This window comes from Geotrypetes seraphini, chromosome 9 (genome assembly GCF_902459505.1).
Source record: "Geotrypetes seraphini chromosome 9, aGeoSer1.1, whole genome shotgun sequence".
Taxonomy (NCBI): Eukaryota; Metazoa; Chordata; class Amphibia; order Gymnophiona; family Dermophiidae; genus Geotrypetes; species Geotrypetes seraphini.
Window position 1 is genome coordinate 164,969,486 of NC_047092.1, and position 17,704 is coordinate 164,987,189.

General features: G+C 43.9%; 1 protein-coding gene across 1 annotated transcript in view; it reads right to left on the reverse strand.

Moving 5' to 3' along the window:
- PPM1L (protein phosphatase, Mg2+/Mn2+ dependent 1L) overlaps positions 1–17,704 on the reverse strand; it is a 224,409-nt gene that overhangs the window by 11,942 nt on the left and 194,763 nt on the right. Inside the window, exon 3 of the mRNA XM_033958278.1 lies at positions 7,797–7,958. Coding sequence (XP_033814169.1) covers positions 7,797–7,958 — 162 coding nt within the window. The remainder of the gene's footprint in view (positions 1–7,796; positions 7,959–17,704) is intronic.

Genomic DNA, 17,704 nt, shown 5'->3' on the forward strand with positions numbered 1-17,704 from the left:
GCCGACGCTGGTGTGAGCAGTAAGTACAGGGTGGACCATGGAAAAGTAACCCGCCTCTAATACCGTTGCCAGAAAGTTGGTCTTCTCCCTGGAACGGTGAATAGTGATTGTGGAAGGCTATGTGCAAAGCGGATCAATTAAGGAAACGCAAGAAGCCGACAAGTACCCAGGAACAAACTCACCAGCTAAACATTGTATTCAGAGTCTGGTTTGGAAATGGCATCAAACTGGCTCCGTCACAAACATGATGAAATCAAGGCCTCCATCAGTCCGGACGTCCAAAGTCGTCCGTGACATTCAGCAATGGATTGCAATTAGCCCCCGAAAATCAACTCAAAGATTCTCTCAGCTAGTTGGTATATCACAAACGACATGTCGGTGAGTGCTGAAATCATTGAACCTCAAACTGTACCGAATAACATATGTGTAGAAACTGAAAGAGCCCGACAAAGCTAAACGCGTAAATTACAGTATATGGTTGTTGACTAGGATTGCTGATGGACATTTGGAACCATCGCTGTACTTCAGGGCTCCTTTCATGAAGGTGCGCTAGCATTTTTAGTGCGCGCTACAATGCCCTGCGCGCTAACCCTGCGCTACATGGAAAATACTAACACCAGCTCAATGGAGGCATTAGCGTCTAGCGCGCGTGCGCTAAAACCGCTAGTGCACCTTCGTAAAAGGAGCCCTTAGTTTAATTTATCAGGTCACATAAATTCCCAGAACATGAGGTACAGGTCCTCTGAAAATCCCCACTTAACTCACGAAACACCACTTCACAACCAGAAAATTGGTGCTAGGTGTCCACATGCGATTTTTATCTGTGGGGAAATTTAAAGCAGAAACCATGCCGAGCTCCATCTTTATGGAGATGATGAGGTATACAAACTTACAATTTAGTTTAGTTTACGCCAACAATCCATCTACGCTAGATGAACTCAAGGAAAACATCACGAACACTATCCGCAGAATCGCCGTCGAAGAGGTGGAAGCAGTATCAGCCAACATGATCCGACGTGCCCAAAGGTGCTTAGACGTGAAGTGGGACCACTTTCACCATCTGTTGTAACTTGTGTGTAAGTGAATAAAAACAATCCACTTGCTCGTTCATCTTTGAGTAGTTTTAAGAAAATGTTGAAGAAACACCTCTTCTTAAGAAGCTATGGAACCACGGGGTGCAAGGGGAGGTCCACCGATGGATCAAAAACTGGCTGGCAGACAAGAAACAGAGGGTTGGAGTAAAGGGCCATTACTCAGACTGGCAATGGGTCACGAGCGGAGTTCCGCAGGGATCGGTGCTGGGACCGCTCCTGTTCAATATATTTATTAACGATCTGGAGGCAGGAACAAAATGTGAGGTCATTAAATTTGCGGATGACACCAAGCTATACAGCAGGGTCAAAACCACGGAAGACTGCGAAGATCTCCAAAAGGATCTGACAACGCTGGAAGAATGGGCCAAAAAGTGGCAGATGAGCTTCAACATAGGGAAATGCAAGGTCATGCATGTAGGGAAAAAGAACCCGATGTTCACTTACAAAATGGGGGGATCACCGCTAGGGGTAAGTAACCTGGAAAGAGATCTGGGAGTGATGGTAGACACAACATTGAAGGCGTCGGCGCAGTGCGCCACAGCCTCAAGGAAAGCAAACAAAATGTTGGGCATCATTAAGAAAGGTATCACGACCAGGACGAAGGAAGTCATCCTGCCACTGTATCGTGATATGGTGCGCCCGCATCTGGAATACTGTGTCCAGTACTGGTCGCCGTACCTCAAGAAGGACATTGCAGTGCTGGAGGGAGTCCAGAGAAGAGCAACAAAGCTAATAAAGGGTATGGAAAACCTCTCATATCCTGACAGGCTGAAAGAGCTGGGGCTGTTCTCCCTGGAGAAGCGGAGACTTAGAGGAGACATGATAGAAACCTTCAAGATCATGAAGGGCATAGAAAAAGTAGACAGGGACAGATTTTTCAAATTATGGGGGACCACAAGTACAAGGGGGCACTCGGAGAAGATGAAAGGGGCAGGTTTAGAACAAACGCTAAGAAGTTCTTTTTCACCCAGAGAGTGGTGGATACATGGAACGCGCTTCCGGAGGCTGTGATAGGCCGAAGCACGTTGTAGGGTTTCAAAGAAGGTTTGGATAGGTTCCTAGAGGACAAAGGGATTGAGGGGTACAGATAAGAGTAGAGGAAGGTTATAGGGATAGGAGTGAGAGGCAATTTATAGGAATAGTCGGGACCACTGATCAGGCAAATGGGCCTGATGGACCGCCGCGGGAGCGGACCGCTGGGCGAGATGGACCTCTGGTCTGCCTCAGCGGAGGCAACTTCTTATGTTCTTAAATATTGGACCTGATCTATGGTGTTTTGATGCGAGGCGCTGGTAGCCTCTTTGCCATTTTAGGAGGCTTTACATTGTCATTATTATGTTTTATTGATGTTCCATTTGTTGTAACGTATGTGATTCTGTTTGTGTATGTTCTTTATTGTGACCCAATCACACTACTAGATGTTAATTCTCAAATGAGAGTATCCTAAAGGTATAATACTAAATAAAACAAAAGAAGGATACTTAAAATATTTAATCCCTTAAACCAGGGATAGGCAATTCCGGTCCTCGAGAGCCAGAGCCAGGTCAGGTTTTCAGGATATCCACAATAAATATGCATGAGATAGATTTGCATCTCAAGGAGGCAGTGCATGCAAATCCATCTCATACATATTCATTGTGGATAACCTGAAAACCTGACCTGGCTCCGGCTCTCGTGGACCGGAATTGCCTACCCCTGCCTTAAACTGAAAGAGGTGCTCAGAACCAATGAAGATGGTAAGAAAATCACGCACTGGGACAAGCCCCTAAATGCGCTTTCCATAGTCTATCATTGCACCATCTTTTTTTGCCGGTGAAAAGGTTTTTACTGTGTCAAAAAAATTGTGGATTATTCAATCTTTAAATATAAATATAAATGCTTTCAATTTGTAAAGTGCAAAGCTATAACTTAACTTGAATGTAGCCAGAAGAAGTCTCACTGCAGCGTGTACTGGCGGGCTGACGCGTTTCGCCAATAGCTTCCTCAGAGAACTCGCTGGCTCCTTTTTTGGCTACATTCAACTTAAGTTATAGCTTTGCACTTTACAAATTGAAAACATTTATATTTAAAGACTAAATACGCCACAATTTTTTGACACAGTAAAAATCTTTATTGCGACCGTCTAGAAGTCGCAAGATTGTGGCGGTATAGAAGAATAAAGTTATTATTATTATATCAGTTAGCAGACTGTGTAACAGCATCACAGGAGCTTCAAGTTGCCTGTTCCAATCGATTTTTACGCCAATTGGTTTAAACTTCATATGGTTATTGTTCGTGTGTGACTTCGAACATTCTGGACCCCTGAGGAAGGAGTGTCGGGTCCCGTCTTCTCACGAAGAAGAACCATTCTTTTGGCTGATTACAGTTTATTTACTCCAATAAAGTTCCTGTGCTTTGAACATCATTGCTCCAGTTCTGTTTTTGTTCTTGCTGATTGACTGTCACTGCAGACCGGTGAGACGCACTACTTTGCATTACGTACGAGAAGAAGATCCTGATACAGAACATGTTTTTCATTCTGTCTGTAGGGCAAAAGTCCTTTGAAGAGTATATAACGTCCATCTCCTGTAATTATTCACTTCTCCACTGGATGACAGAGAAATTGATTGAATGCGACTGTCCTGGTGTTCTGATATTCGCCTGCCTGGCATACTGAGAGAACAGCTGAAAATCCATTTCTTTCCCCCTGCCTGCTGTATGCAACCGGAGCACTTTCAGGAAAGAGCGAATGACGACTAGCAAAACGCTAAATGATTCTGAACTGTCTAAGGATTACTTGGATCACTTCTCGTTACGTGCACAAGTCTTTCAGTGCTTTCTGTGTCCAGTTTGTCAGTTTTTAACAGGACATGGATAGCCAGAGGAGAAGGGGGGCTGCCTTGGGTGAAAGATCACAGATTAAAAAAAAAAAAAAAAAAATCTTTTCAAGGCCTTTTTTGTTACAGAATTATGACAGAAAATGATAAAAATTTCCAGTTCAGGCTCTAGCAAATTTTCCCATGCAAACGAGCTTTGAGCCCATCTGTATACGTTTCCATGCCCAATCTATTTTTGACTGATGACCACTGTGCTGTGACAGTCCGTGGGAGGGACAAGTTGTTATGGACACCAGACCCCTGGGAACTAAGCTCAGATCACTGATTTACTGTATTTCACATAGGTCAGGACAGTAATAGCTTTTTATTTTTCTCCTAACAAAACCAGATTTTTGATGCATGAACTAAGGGTGAAAAGCTTACTTTTAACAAAATTTAAAAAAAAAAATCTCTCTGCCATGTGACCAAGTAATGCAACCTTCTATCATCCACAGTGATTTATACCGAGTAAACAGTACAGTATATTATAGTTGGCAAACTCCTGTAATATTAATGACACACTTTCATACGACAGTCAGGAGCCCACATATGAAACCGAGACCTGAAAAATCAGAACTGTAACATTGCTGATATACGTCAGTGGACTTAGGGGTATGGTTAGCAATGTGGGTTACTGTTACGACATATTATTTTACTGTTAAGCCCAGTTATTATGGGTCCTGTGGTACAATACGAGGGGGTGCTGAAAAGTTCTCCGTTCAACCAATGAACTTCCTAAATTCTGAGCATTATTTTGCCACTGTAGCTGAAAGGAGTATCATCTTATTTTGCAAAGTGGCAGTTTGCAGAATCCAAATGCTATGTTTTGACATTGTTTCAGATCGTTGGTTGAACAATGTCAACAAAAAGTATGGAACGTTCAAGTGTGGAACTCCGCGCCACCGTGAAGTTCCTATTCCCGCAGAAGAAAGCTCCAAAGGAAATCCATGAATGTATGATGCAAACATTAAGTGACAATTACCAATTAACTCCACATTGAAGATGTGGTGTGCAAACTTACTTGTGGAGATTTCGAGACTGAAAAGGCCTCAAACGGAGCCAGCTCCTGAAATTGTCGACCATGTCCATGATCTGATTTTGGCAGATCAGCGAATATCGGCTAAAACACTTGCTGAGACACTACAGATATCCAGGGAATGTGTCGGGTGTATAATCCATGAGCAACTGGGTATGCAGAAGTGGATGCCCAAATTTTTGGAATGCTGACGAGAAACAATGTCGAGTGGACACTTCCAAGTTGATTTTGCAGCATTTTCAGCAAGCTGGTGCCAACATTTTGGAATGACTAGCTACTGCTGATGCAACATGGTTACACCACTATGATCCTGAAACAAAACAAGAGTCCACGCAAAGGCAGCACTCAGGTTCTCCAAGGCCAAGGAAATTCAAGACCCAAAAATCAGCAGGAAATGTCATGGCCACAGTGGTTTGGGATCGAGAAGGTATTGTAATAATTAACTATCTTCCAAGGGGCCAAACAGTTAATGCAGAGTACTACTGTAACTTGCTGTGCTGATTAAAGGAGGCACTGAAAGCAAAAAGGAGGGGGAAGCTGTGGAAAGGAATTCTCTTTTTGCATGACAATGTACCTGCTCATAAGACTGGCAAAATGATGGGTGCTTTAGTGCAGTTGGGGTTTCAGTGCATAGACCATCCACCCCGTTCATCAGATCTTGCTCCGTCTGACTATTTTCTGTTTTTAAACCTTAAAAAGAGTTTGAAAGGGACACAATTTTCCAGTGATTCGGAGGTGATTGCAGCAGTGGAGCCGTATTTTAGTGACATCGGAATATTTTTTTTTGGAAGGGTTACAGAAACTTCAGACATGATGTACACAGTGTGTTGAACTTAGGGGTGAATATGTGGAATAACTTGCAAGTTTCATGGCTCTATGTCATTCCCTTCTTGGTTGGGCTGAGAACTTTTCTGCACTCCCTCGTAGCACAAATTAGTGGTTAAATAACACATCTTAACTGTAGCCCAATTTGACAGCTTCCACCCTTAATGTGAAAAGCTTGTCTCTGGTAAGAACATAAGAAGGTGCCTCCGCTGGGACAGACCAGAGGTCCATCTTGCCCAGCGATCCGCTCATGCGGCGGCCCATCAGGCCTATCGCCTGAGCAGTGGTCCCAGACTAATTTTGTAACTTACCTCTAATCCTATCCTTATAACCTACCTCTACTCCTATCTGTACCCCTCAATCCCTTTGTCCTCTAGGTACCTATCCAAATCTTCTTTGAAGACCTGTAGCGTGCTCCTGCTTATCACTTCTGGTAGCGCGTTCCATGTATCCACCACCCTCTGTGTGAAAAAGAACTTCCTGGCGTCTGGTAACCAGAGATGATATTGTGATGTCATAATGCTTCATTCCACCAATGCCTAACAGACAACCTTATCAATGATGTTACAATGGCTTGATTGCCCTGGTACTTGGCTCACTTTTATTACCTACAGCAGCGATTTTAATCTCTAGAGACATTTCTTTGTTCTCTAAGTGGGAAAGTTATCAATATGGGCTACTGTTAAATAGTGTTATTTTATTATTAACAAGTAACTAGATCTCACTGCATAAAATGGAATGTATGTTAAAATAACACGTTAGTGGTAAAATAACACATTAGTGATAAACTAAACTAAACTAAACCTTAGGTTTGTATACCGCGCCATCTCCACAAGCGTAGAGCTCGGCACGGTTTACAGGGTTAGGTTGAAAAGGAGCTACAATGAAGGGTTATAGGAAAGGAGCTAGGAAGATAAAGAACCAAAGAGCGGGAGGTGTTAGATTTTTGAAAAGAGCCAAGTTTTCAGGTGTTTGCGGAAGGATTGGAGGGAGCTTGAAACTCTGAGTGGGGATGTGAGGTTATTCCAGAGTTCTGTGGTTCTAAAGGGGAGGGATGTTCCTAGTTTTCCTACGCGGGATATGCCTTTTGTTGAGGGGAATTATAGTTTCAGTTTTTGGGAGGATCTAATGGAATTAGGGTTAGAGGAATTCCAGAAGAGTGGGATAACGGGAGGGAGGATGCCATGTAGGATCTTGAAGGCTAAACACGCACATTTAAAGAGGACTCTGGAGTGAACTGGGAGCCATCATAACATCATAACAATGGCCCACTTGATACAATAGTTACATTCCTTAACCAGTTAAATCCCGCAGCTGAATTTATTTGGATAACTCTATATCTGAGCTTGGTAGGAGTTCTGTCTGCTGAAAGAGAAGGTTGTCATCTGGAGGAACTTGGAGATTTCTGCTAGTTAAGGCATTTATGAGTTGGGGGGCTCTAGTGGGATTGGTAGGGGGCAGCGAATGGGAGGGTTGGAGAGTGGGGACGTGGGGGAGGGTAAGACAGAGAAAATATTTAGTGCTCACCCACTTTGGGCTCAGGCCTAGGGTTACCAGACGTCTGGATTTCCCCGTCCGGGTTTTGAAAAGCTTCTGACATCGGGACAGCATCCGCAAACGTGGTGATGTCACGCGCAACGTCATCGCATTGCATGCATGGATGCTATCCCAACGCATGAACAGGTTAAGGGGGATAGAGATGGGGACGGGATGTGGGTGAAGCCGGGCTGGCCTGGGGGTGTGGCCATGGGTCCGGATTTTCCTTCGGGAAAATCTGGTAACCCTACTCAGGCCTATCCAGAATTGGTGGTCTGGCTATTCTGCTGTTTGTGCTTTATATGGAAAAGTGTCACCATACTGGCATCCCCACCAGCCACAGCAAAGGTGTACCACTGCCTGGTGGGTCTGAGCTCAAGGTAGATGGGACTGCGTACCCGGGCCCACTGCACACAAGTCCAACATCCCAATAGCTCTGGAGATACTCACCAGCTCTTTTAATCCGCTTTCTTTCCTTCAGTTGGTAGGGCTTATGGTCATGGGATAAGGGGATCGCATTTCCATCTTTATCACACAAGACCCCACGCGAATCCCCAACATTTGCAACCGTAAGATCCTTGTCAGACAGCAGGGCAATCAAGCAGGTGGTACCTACAAATCAGAGAACAGCTGTAATGAAGACGTGACATGGTCTATCCAGATGTTATCTGCGCTCATCAAGTGAACAGATGCAGGAGATGCTTTGAACAAGAGAGACATTTACCATTCTGTTAGCAAACTATACTTAGTACAGAAAATGTTCCTTTTGCTTTCCTTTGATTCGTTTGCATTCAGCACATGCTATTAAGAAGCAAAATGAAGCAATGTTGCAAATCTCTAGACACTCGGGAGAAACTCTATAAGTGGGTGGCTCTGCCTAGGCATCCATATGCCATGCCATGAAAGCCTGTTCTATAACAGCATCTGGGCACCCAGGTTCTATTACAGAATACTAGTGTAACCCAGTCTTGGCTCACCTTCCATTTACATGCCCGTGTACAGTGGTGCAGTGGCATAGCGAGGGTGAGAGGCGCTCTCTCCCGCCCCCATCCGATCCTTCCCCGCCCCCTCCTGCCGTGTGCGTATGTGTCCCTCCCCTTCCACGTACCTCCGCTCTTCCTCTGACGCCACTTCCTAGGCACGGGTCCAGACATTGCCCTGGGCAGACCGTCCCCCACCCCACCCCTTACTACACCACTGCAATGGTGTATTATGAGGGACGGTGCTGTTTTCACAAGGGACACTGGAGCCAGCACCAGCGCTGGCACCTCTCCTCCTCCCCCCCCACACATACCTCTTTAAATGTTTGCTGGGTGCAAGAATCTTCCACTTGATGCTCGCACCGGTCTTGGCTCCCTCCTGATGTCACTTTCTGGTCACAGGACCAGTTCGTGACGTCAGAAGGGAGCAGTGCCTGGCGTGAGCAGCGGGTGGAAGATGCTGCTCGCACCGGCAAGCATTTCAAGAGGTACGAAAAGGGCAGAGGGTGCTCAAGTGGTGGGGAAGAGTGGGGATACACAGCGTGGTGATGCCAGGCACCACCGCCATGGGCACCAGTCTCCCTTGCTATGCCACTGCCCGTGTAAGTGTGGCAGGGATGCGTGCAACTTACAAGGGCAGCTCTAGAAAGAGACACCTATGTGGAGCTTATTCTCTAAAGTAGTGTATCGCAAACTGTGTGCCATGACACACCAGTGTGCCTCCTGAGATTTCAGGTGTGCCGCGACACACTGGCGAGGAGGAGAATCGTCCACGCCGACCGACTGCGCAGATGACTCTTATCTTGGCCGGCGTCTCTCCTCCTCTCTCCCGGATCCCTCCGCCGAAGCGTGTCGCGGCCGGCTGGGCTTCCGCGCATGCACAGATGTTGATGCGATGACATCACGCAGGCGCGTGACGTCATCGCATCGGTCGTTCGTTCACTTCCAGGTGCCTTCCAGCTGGGCCACTGAATTTACCCCTTCTTTTACAAAGGTGCGCTACGCTTGTTAGCGCTCACCAAACCCGCGCTAAACGCTAACGCGTGAATGTTATCCTATGGATGCGTGAGCGGTTAGTACACGCTAAATCCACGCTAAAATGCTTAGCACACCTTTGTAAAAGAGGGCCTTAGTGTGCCGCTGGCCGGACAGTTTGCGAGACACTGCTCTAAAGCAAAGTAGGCACCTATCATTTATGTTCAACTCATTTTTATTAGAGTGGATAAACAGCAGGGAAACATCAAATCCTACAAAGCAAGACCATTTAGGACAGTTCTTCAAATGCAGCCTTGGCATAAAGTATGACTGCCCTATTTTCCACTTTTTGATCATTCTCCCTCCCCAACCTCCCCCCCTCATAGAAAGCACTACAATTACCCTCATAGAAAGCACTACAATTACCTCATAGAAAGCACTACAATTACCCTCATAGAAAGCACTACAATTACCCTCATAGAAAGCACTACAATTACCTCATAGAAAGCACTACAATTACCCTCATAGAAAGCACTACAATTACCTCATAGAAAGCACTACAATTACCCTCATAGAAAGCACTACAATTACCTCATAGAAAGCACTACAATTACCTCATAGAAAGCACTACAATTACCTCATAGAAAGCACTACAATTACCCTCATAGAAAGCACTACAATTACCCTCATAGAAAGCACTACAATTACCCTCATAGAAAGCACTACAATTACCCTCATAGAAAGCACTACAATTACCTCATAGAAAGCACTACAATTACCCTCATAGAAAGCACTACAATTACCTCATAGAAAGCACTACAATTACCCTCATAGAAAGCACTACAATTACCTCATAGAAAGCACTACAATTACCCTCATAGAAAGCACTACAATTACCTCATAGAAAGCACTACAATTACCTCATAGAAAGCACTACAATTACCCTCATAGAAAGCACTACAATTACCCTCATAGAAAGCACTACAATTACCTCATAGAAAGCACAATTACCCTCATAGAAAGCACTACAATTACCTCATAGAAAGCACTACAATTACCTCATAGAAAGCACTATAATTACCCTCATAGAAAGCACTACAATTACCTCATAGAAAGCACTACAATTACCCTCATAGAAAGCACTACAATTACCCTCATAGAAAGCACTACAATTACCTCATAGAAAGCACTACAATTACCCTCATAGAAAGCACTACAATTACCTCATAGAAAGCACTACAATTACCATCATAGAAAGCACTACAATTACCCTCATAGAAAGCACTACAATTACCTCATAGAAAGCACTACAATTACCCTCATAGAAAGCACTACAATTACCCTCATAGAAAGCACTACAATTACCTCATAGAAAGCACAATTACCCTCATAGAAAGCACTACAATTACCTCATAGAAAGCACTACAATTACCCTCATAGAAAGCACTATAATTACCTCATAGAAAGCACTATAATTACCCTCATAGAAAGCACTACAATAACCCTCATAGAAAGCACTACAATTACCTCATAGAAAGCACTACAATTACCTCATAGAAAGCACTACAATTACCCTCATAGAAAGCACTACAATTACCCTCATAGAAAGCACTACAATTACCTCATAGAAAGCACTACAATTACCCTCATAGAAAGCACTACAATTACCCTCATAGAAAGCACTACAATTACCACAGTACTCCGTCTACATATTTAAGACGCAACTTTGTGCTTTTGGAAGACAGGTGGCCCAAACGTTTTCCCAAATACAATGAAACCTCAATCAAAGGTTACACTGAAATTCTGCACCTCCAAGCACTCCAGACAAACAAGACGTAACCTACTGAAGTCCCCCCAAAACTTGTAAGTTTGGTGGGTGCAAGGGAAAGCCATGCCACCAGTATAATTTTTTTATCCATCAGCTCTGCCCGCTGCTGCTTTCCTTTAGGGAGCGTGTTTGCACCTAGATTTGGGAGATCATTGCATAACTTAGAGCATTTTATAAATTATGTGAATGTGAACCACGCACACGCTCCAGCCAGACTCCACCCATGTGAATGCTCACCTGCAAGTTATGTGCCATCAAAGATATGTGCAAAGATACAGAATAGCGTGTTTCCAGATCATTAACATTTACGTGTGTATGTGTGCACACATGTATATATATCGGGGACACAGCCAGACACCCAGTTTCGAGTGGACCTGAGCCCAAAGTGGGTGGGCATGACAGCACTGCCACCCTGCCCAGCATCTTTCCCTTCCTTGCAGGCAATGGGGGGGGGGGTCGATTTTACTTCCTTGCCTCCCCGGTACCTTTAAATTCATTAGGTTTTTTCTGGCAGCTAGCTTGCTCATGCTGGCTCTAAGCCTTCCCTTTGATGTATCCCCCTGGTCCCACGACCAGGAAGTTTCATCAGAGGGAAGGCTCGGCTTGTGCAAGCAGTGGGAATGTGTGGCTGCTTGCTGCCAATGAAGAGCTAAAGGATTTAAAGGTATTAGGGGGGTAGGGGTGGGGGTTTGGGGTAGAGGTCTGCACGGGAACAGGGATCGCGGGAATCCCGCGGATCCCGCGGGAGTCCCGCAGGAATCCCCCCTTAATCCACGGGACTCCCATGGGGACTCCCCTCTAGCCAACGGGACTCCCACAGGGACGGAAGGCTTTGGAAGCAGGGTTCATCCATATAATATAATGGACACGTCAGCCTTAGTAAAAGAGGAGGTTTATAAGTTAATTACCTGAACAGAAAACAAAAAAAGGGTTCCACCAAAGAGATTCCACAAGGAAAACAGCAGCGCAAACACAAAAGAAACTGTGGAATTGATGATCCTGTCAGAAGTAATTGCTGCTTTTTATGGGGATGGGCGGGGATGGAGGTAATTCCTTGCGGGGATGGGTGGGGATGGAGAGAATCCTGTTGGGGACGGGGTGGGGACGGAGAGGATCCTGGCGGGGATGGGTGGGATTTCTGTCCCCGCGCAACTCTCTAGTTTGGGGAGTAGCATTACGTGACCCCCCCTCTAATCTTTTGGAGGGAGAGATGCCAGGAGTCTTCAGCTGGCGATCTCCACCAGTAATATTGCTGCTTTGCCACTGCTAGGTGGACTTGGATCCAAAATGGGTGCCAACCTGGGCTATACCACTGACATACAGTCCATTTTCATTATTCGTGTATTCATGATGTATGATTTCGCCTATCCACGGTTGCGTCAACTGCTACCAATATTCATGAACTGATGCTTTCAAGAAACAACTTTTTTGCTTTTACTTTCATCTCGTGGTCAGGCTTCGCTTCCCGAGAGTGAATTACAGGTACTTCAAGTGCTGTCCCATTTGGGAACCTATCTCTATTTCCCCAAAAGGATCCATTGATTGCTTTCTGGTGATTTGAGGCACAGCGTGAACTGCTGGCACCAGAGCTCTATTTTAACATAGACTCAATGTTTCATTATTTGTGATTTCATGGTTCGCGAACATGTTCAGGAATCGCACTACTGCAAATAACAAGAATGGACTGTATATGCCAGTATTCTGATCATTTATGGACTTAGGTGATACCCTAAATGTTGGTACATACTTTATGGAATTACCCCTTATATCCTGTGGCATCCAAGGAGCGGGAGTAACTTTGTGGTAGGGGACTAGGCCGAAGCCTGAGTTCACACAACTGTTTTAACACTACTTCAGGTACTTGTGGAAAGGGCCCCTATGATCTGGGCTCTACCAATGGCATAAGTGAATGTTTTGGATCTGCACAGCTTACCCATAATAGGGAAGCCTGATTCACACCATCTGTTTTTAGAAACTTCAGGGGAAAAGTTCCTAATAAGACAAAAATAATCTCCTTGCAGCCTGGAGACCAACTCTGGCAGATCGCTTCATGTTTATTAAACCAGTTTGCAAAAATGATTCTTTCTGTGTCATAAAAAAGCAGGAAACCTCCACAACCTATTCCCTATAGCACATTATACAGTAGCAGTACTGACACAATATAATTGCATTCAGTGTAATTAAATGGCTGTGTGTAGTATTCTCATTGCCGGCTATATTTTGTCATTAACTAAGACAGTAGAAATCTGTTTAAAGTAAGGTGACGAGGAGAATTAATGTGCAAGGGGTAATTAAAAGGTGAATTTTCAACACTATGGTGGTGATTTTAGAAGGCTTACTCATGATTTGCTTATTTAAAGGTGTGTATTATATACACACAAAACTCCATTCAGAAAGCCAATATTTACATGTACATATGTACATGTAAATCGAAATTTCACGGTGGCATGGTTTGGGAATGATTTGGGTTAGATTTACCAGACGTCCAGGGAAACCCAAACAAGTCCTCTTTTGGCCGATACTGCTTGCATTTGTCCAGGTTTGCAAAGCCCTTACAAGCTTCGGCTGCATCTGGAAGGCCTCTGAGCGTGCACAGATGATGTCACACGCATAAACGCATGCTCCAGGCTCTCCAGATGCGGCCGGAGCTTGTTGTAAAGAGAGGAGGCTTTCTGGGGGCCGGGCTGGAATGGGGCGGGACTACAGGCGGAACCGGGTGGGATGGAACAGGGCGGGGTTATGTGTCCGGGGTTTTCTTTTTTTAAATATGGTAATTAATTTGGGTGGCACATGTTTCAGAAGAGAAATACATGTGTATGTAAGAAAAAAAAAAACCACACTGGAATTTACACCTGTTCAAAAGAATGTACAGATTTTTTTTTTTAAGTATTTGTTTTAGCCAGCACTTTACAAGAAGAGTTAAGCGGTCCTTTTACTTAACTGTGTTAAGTGCTAACATGGGAAAAAAGGCTTACTGCAAAACACACTAAAGCAGTGGTCTCAAACTCAAACCCTTTGCAGGGCCACATTTGGGATTTGTAGGTACTTGGAGGGCCTCAGAAAAAAATAGTTAATGTCTTATTAAAGAAATGATCACTCTATAGAGAGATAAATTACTTAGTAATCTGTGGCTAACAGGATCTATATTTCAATTTTTCACAGATATAAATCATTTAGAGTCCAAACTTGTTATGATTATAAAAAATAATAATAAATAAATTATATAAATTATTTGTGAAGTGCTCAGACCTGATAACCCATTTAGTAGTGATGTCACCACAATGAGGTTAACTAGGGGACCATCATTGCCTTCACTTGTCCCCTGCCCTCCCTGAATATTGAATATATTATTCTATCTAATGATGGTACTTATCTTCGTTCAGGGGCTGTTCTTGTTGAAGGTGTTAACTCTCATTGGTAACTGGTGTAAATTAAAGTGCTCGTGCTTCTTTTAAAATTCTTGTAGGTTCTTTCTTAGGAAAACTCCCGTCCCCCCAACCCGGATTTCGTCTCTTCGTCAGGGTGGGACACTAAGAAAAATCGAACAGCAAACTAGAAATATATGATAACAAAATATATTGGGTTATATTTCTACCATCTAAACAATATCTAATGCTTAAAAGGCTCTAGTAACCAATTTCTTATATAAATCTTACTGGTTATTATATTACCTGATATCGGCTCACTATAGTCAGAGAAGTTCAAAGTGGACTGAGCGAATGAGGCTCACTTCACGGTACGTGTGTTATAAAGGGGAGCTAGCCGGAAGTTGACATCAAAGTTTTTTTGCCGACAGCCGGAAGTAAATGCATCATTGAGAGATTAGTTCACGGATCATTAATCTATATTGCTAACCATTCTATATCTAAGTTTAATCCTGTTGGCTGTAGGGTTTGCCAATTATATATCAGACGCTGTTCTTTAAGTATTAAGGACCTAGATATATCCCCTTCAGTTTTACGTGTTTGAATTAACACTGTGTACTTTAAGTCTTCTAGTGTGTGAGAATGCTGGGACCAATGAGAAACCAGGGGGGGCGGTAACCCTATTGGTTCTAATATTACTTAAATGTTCCGTAATTCGGGTTTTAATTTTCCGGATCGTTTGACCAATATAAACTTTTTTACAAGGACATTGTATATAGTAAACCACGCCCCTGGAGTCACAATTGGTCCCAGTATTCAAGAAGAAATGACGTGATCCTGATGGTGGAATTTCTATAAATGTAGCGTCTAATACATAACTACAAACCCTGCATTTTCCACAAGGTTTGTGGGGTAATTTATTTGTAGAACTTTTTTGATGATAATTATATTTGAGCAATTCGCCTAGATTAGAAGCCCGTGAGTAAGCAAATTTAGGTAAATTCTGAAAAGAAGAATGATATTGCAATATTGCCCAATGTTTTAGAATGATATGTTTTATGGCGTTACCTTTACTAGTGTGAGGCATCACACAGATCATATCCTGTTGTGTTTGTTTATTATGATCATTGAGCATTAACCAGGGGCGGTGACAATTTTTTGCTCTTTTCCATGCTTTCCTAACGATTTTCCCAGGATACCCTCTCTGAATAAATTTCTCATACATATCATGGGCCTCCTTGTCAAAATCAGATTCATCAGAGCAAATTCTTCGAATACGTAGGAACTGTCCAATTGGGATACTGTTCCTGAGGGCTTTTGGATGAAAGCTTTGATATTGTAACAATGTGTTTCGATCAGATTTTTTCTTGTGGAGGGTGGTGGAGATTTGTAGTTCATTTTTAACGATCTTTATATCCAAAAAGGATATTTGGTGCTTATCATATGTATATGTGAAGGCTATATTAGCATCTTTTTGATTTAGTTCTTGCATAAAGAGTTTTAAATCTTCTTCTCCCCCACTCCACACAAAAAATATATCATCGATGAAGCGTTTCCAACAGGAAACCAAGTGAAATTGTGAGGAATTATAAACATTGGTTTCCTCGTACTGAGTCATGTACAGGCATGCTAATGTGGGAGCAACAGTGGCTCCCATTGCTACTCCTTTGGTTTGGAGATAGATCTCATTCTCAAATTTGAAATAGTTGTTAAAAATGACCTTCTCTGCAAATTTTATCAAAAGACTTCGTTTGGAGATGGAACAATTTAATTTTGTAACTAGTGACTCAACCAACCGTACTGCTTCGACTTGCGGGACGTTGGTGTATAACACAACCACGTCAGCAGTAACTAGTAATACTTCTTGGGAGTCAATTTGTTCAGAATATTGTTGTATAAATTGCAAAAAATGGGTTGAGTCCTTTATATATGACTCAGCACGAGGAACCAAATGTTTTAATTGACTATCTAGGTATTGAGAGACTGGCTCAAGGACTGAGCCTGTGCCTACAACTATTGGTCGTCCTGGAGGTGCTGTGTCAGACTTATGTATCTTGGGAATGAAATGAATTCTGGGTATCCTGGGAAAATCGCTGGTAAGAAATTTAATCTCTTTGGAAGTTAAACTTTGTTCAATTCTAGCTGGAGGAATCGTCATTCAGAATTACACTGATTATAAAAATGAAGCCCATCGCCAATTAAATGATACGGCATATTACACGCAGCTGCTAAATGACCCCACAGCCGAAATTAAATGCAACATAGATGAGATACTAATGACAGCTAGAATTGAACAAAGTTTAACTTCCAAAGAGATTAAATTTCTTACCAGCGATTTTCCCAGGATACCCAGAATTCATTTCATTCCCAAGATACATAAGTCTAAATCTTCGCCAGCACGAGCAGCTTCTCTGCCTGCTGCTCGTGCTGGCTTTCCCTCTGACATCACTTCCTGGCCCTGTGACCTGGAAGTGATTTCAGAGAGAACCAAGCATGCGCGAGCAACAGACTAGAGTAGATGCTCATGCTGGCGAAGATTTTAAAGAGGTATGGGGGCAGGGAAGGGAGGGCGCGAGCTTGGTATGTGGGGGGGAGCGCAAAGAGGTGTCGGCGCCCATACCAAAACTGCGCCTGAGGCGGTCCTTTCCCCCTTACTACGCCACTGCTCTGGAGTTTTCTTACTATACTAGGAATCAAGGGCTATTGTGTTGTACCGCATACAAACCCAGCATCATTGAGAAACCCGGCGCATCTTTGAGCACTTTCAGTTGCAGTCCTAGTTCAGATGGGGCTTTTTGTGCCGCTCTCTGAGTGGCAAGCCACAATTTGCAGTGCCGGCTCCTCCTCCTCTTTCAAAGCGTGTAGTCAGTGCTCTTCTCTGCAATGCTATCAGGCTGCAAACCATACAACAAACGCCTGATCCATACTTAAGGGGACCATACGTCCTGTTTTGAACGGGACTGTCCTGTTTTTAGATCCCCTGTCCCGTTGTTCCCACACACAGCTTCAGGATGCCGAAATGTCCCGTTTTCAGGGACAGCGTTCCGAAGCTGTGCCAATTCAAACCACCCCCCTCGGTACGCCGCTGCCGCTTGCCTGCCAGAAGCCTTCTTCCCGACATCAATTCCGACAGTGATTGGCTGGCCTGGAACTTCCTCTCCGACGTCAGACTGGGCGGCAAGAAGTGGCGGTGGACTGGGGTGGGGTTTG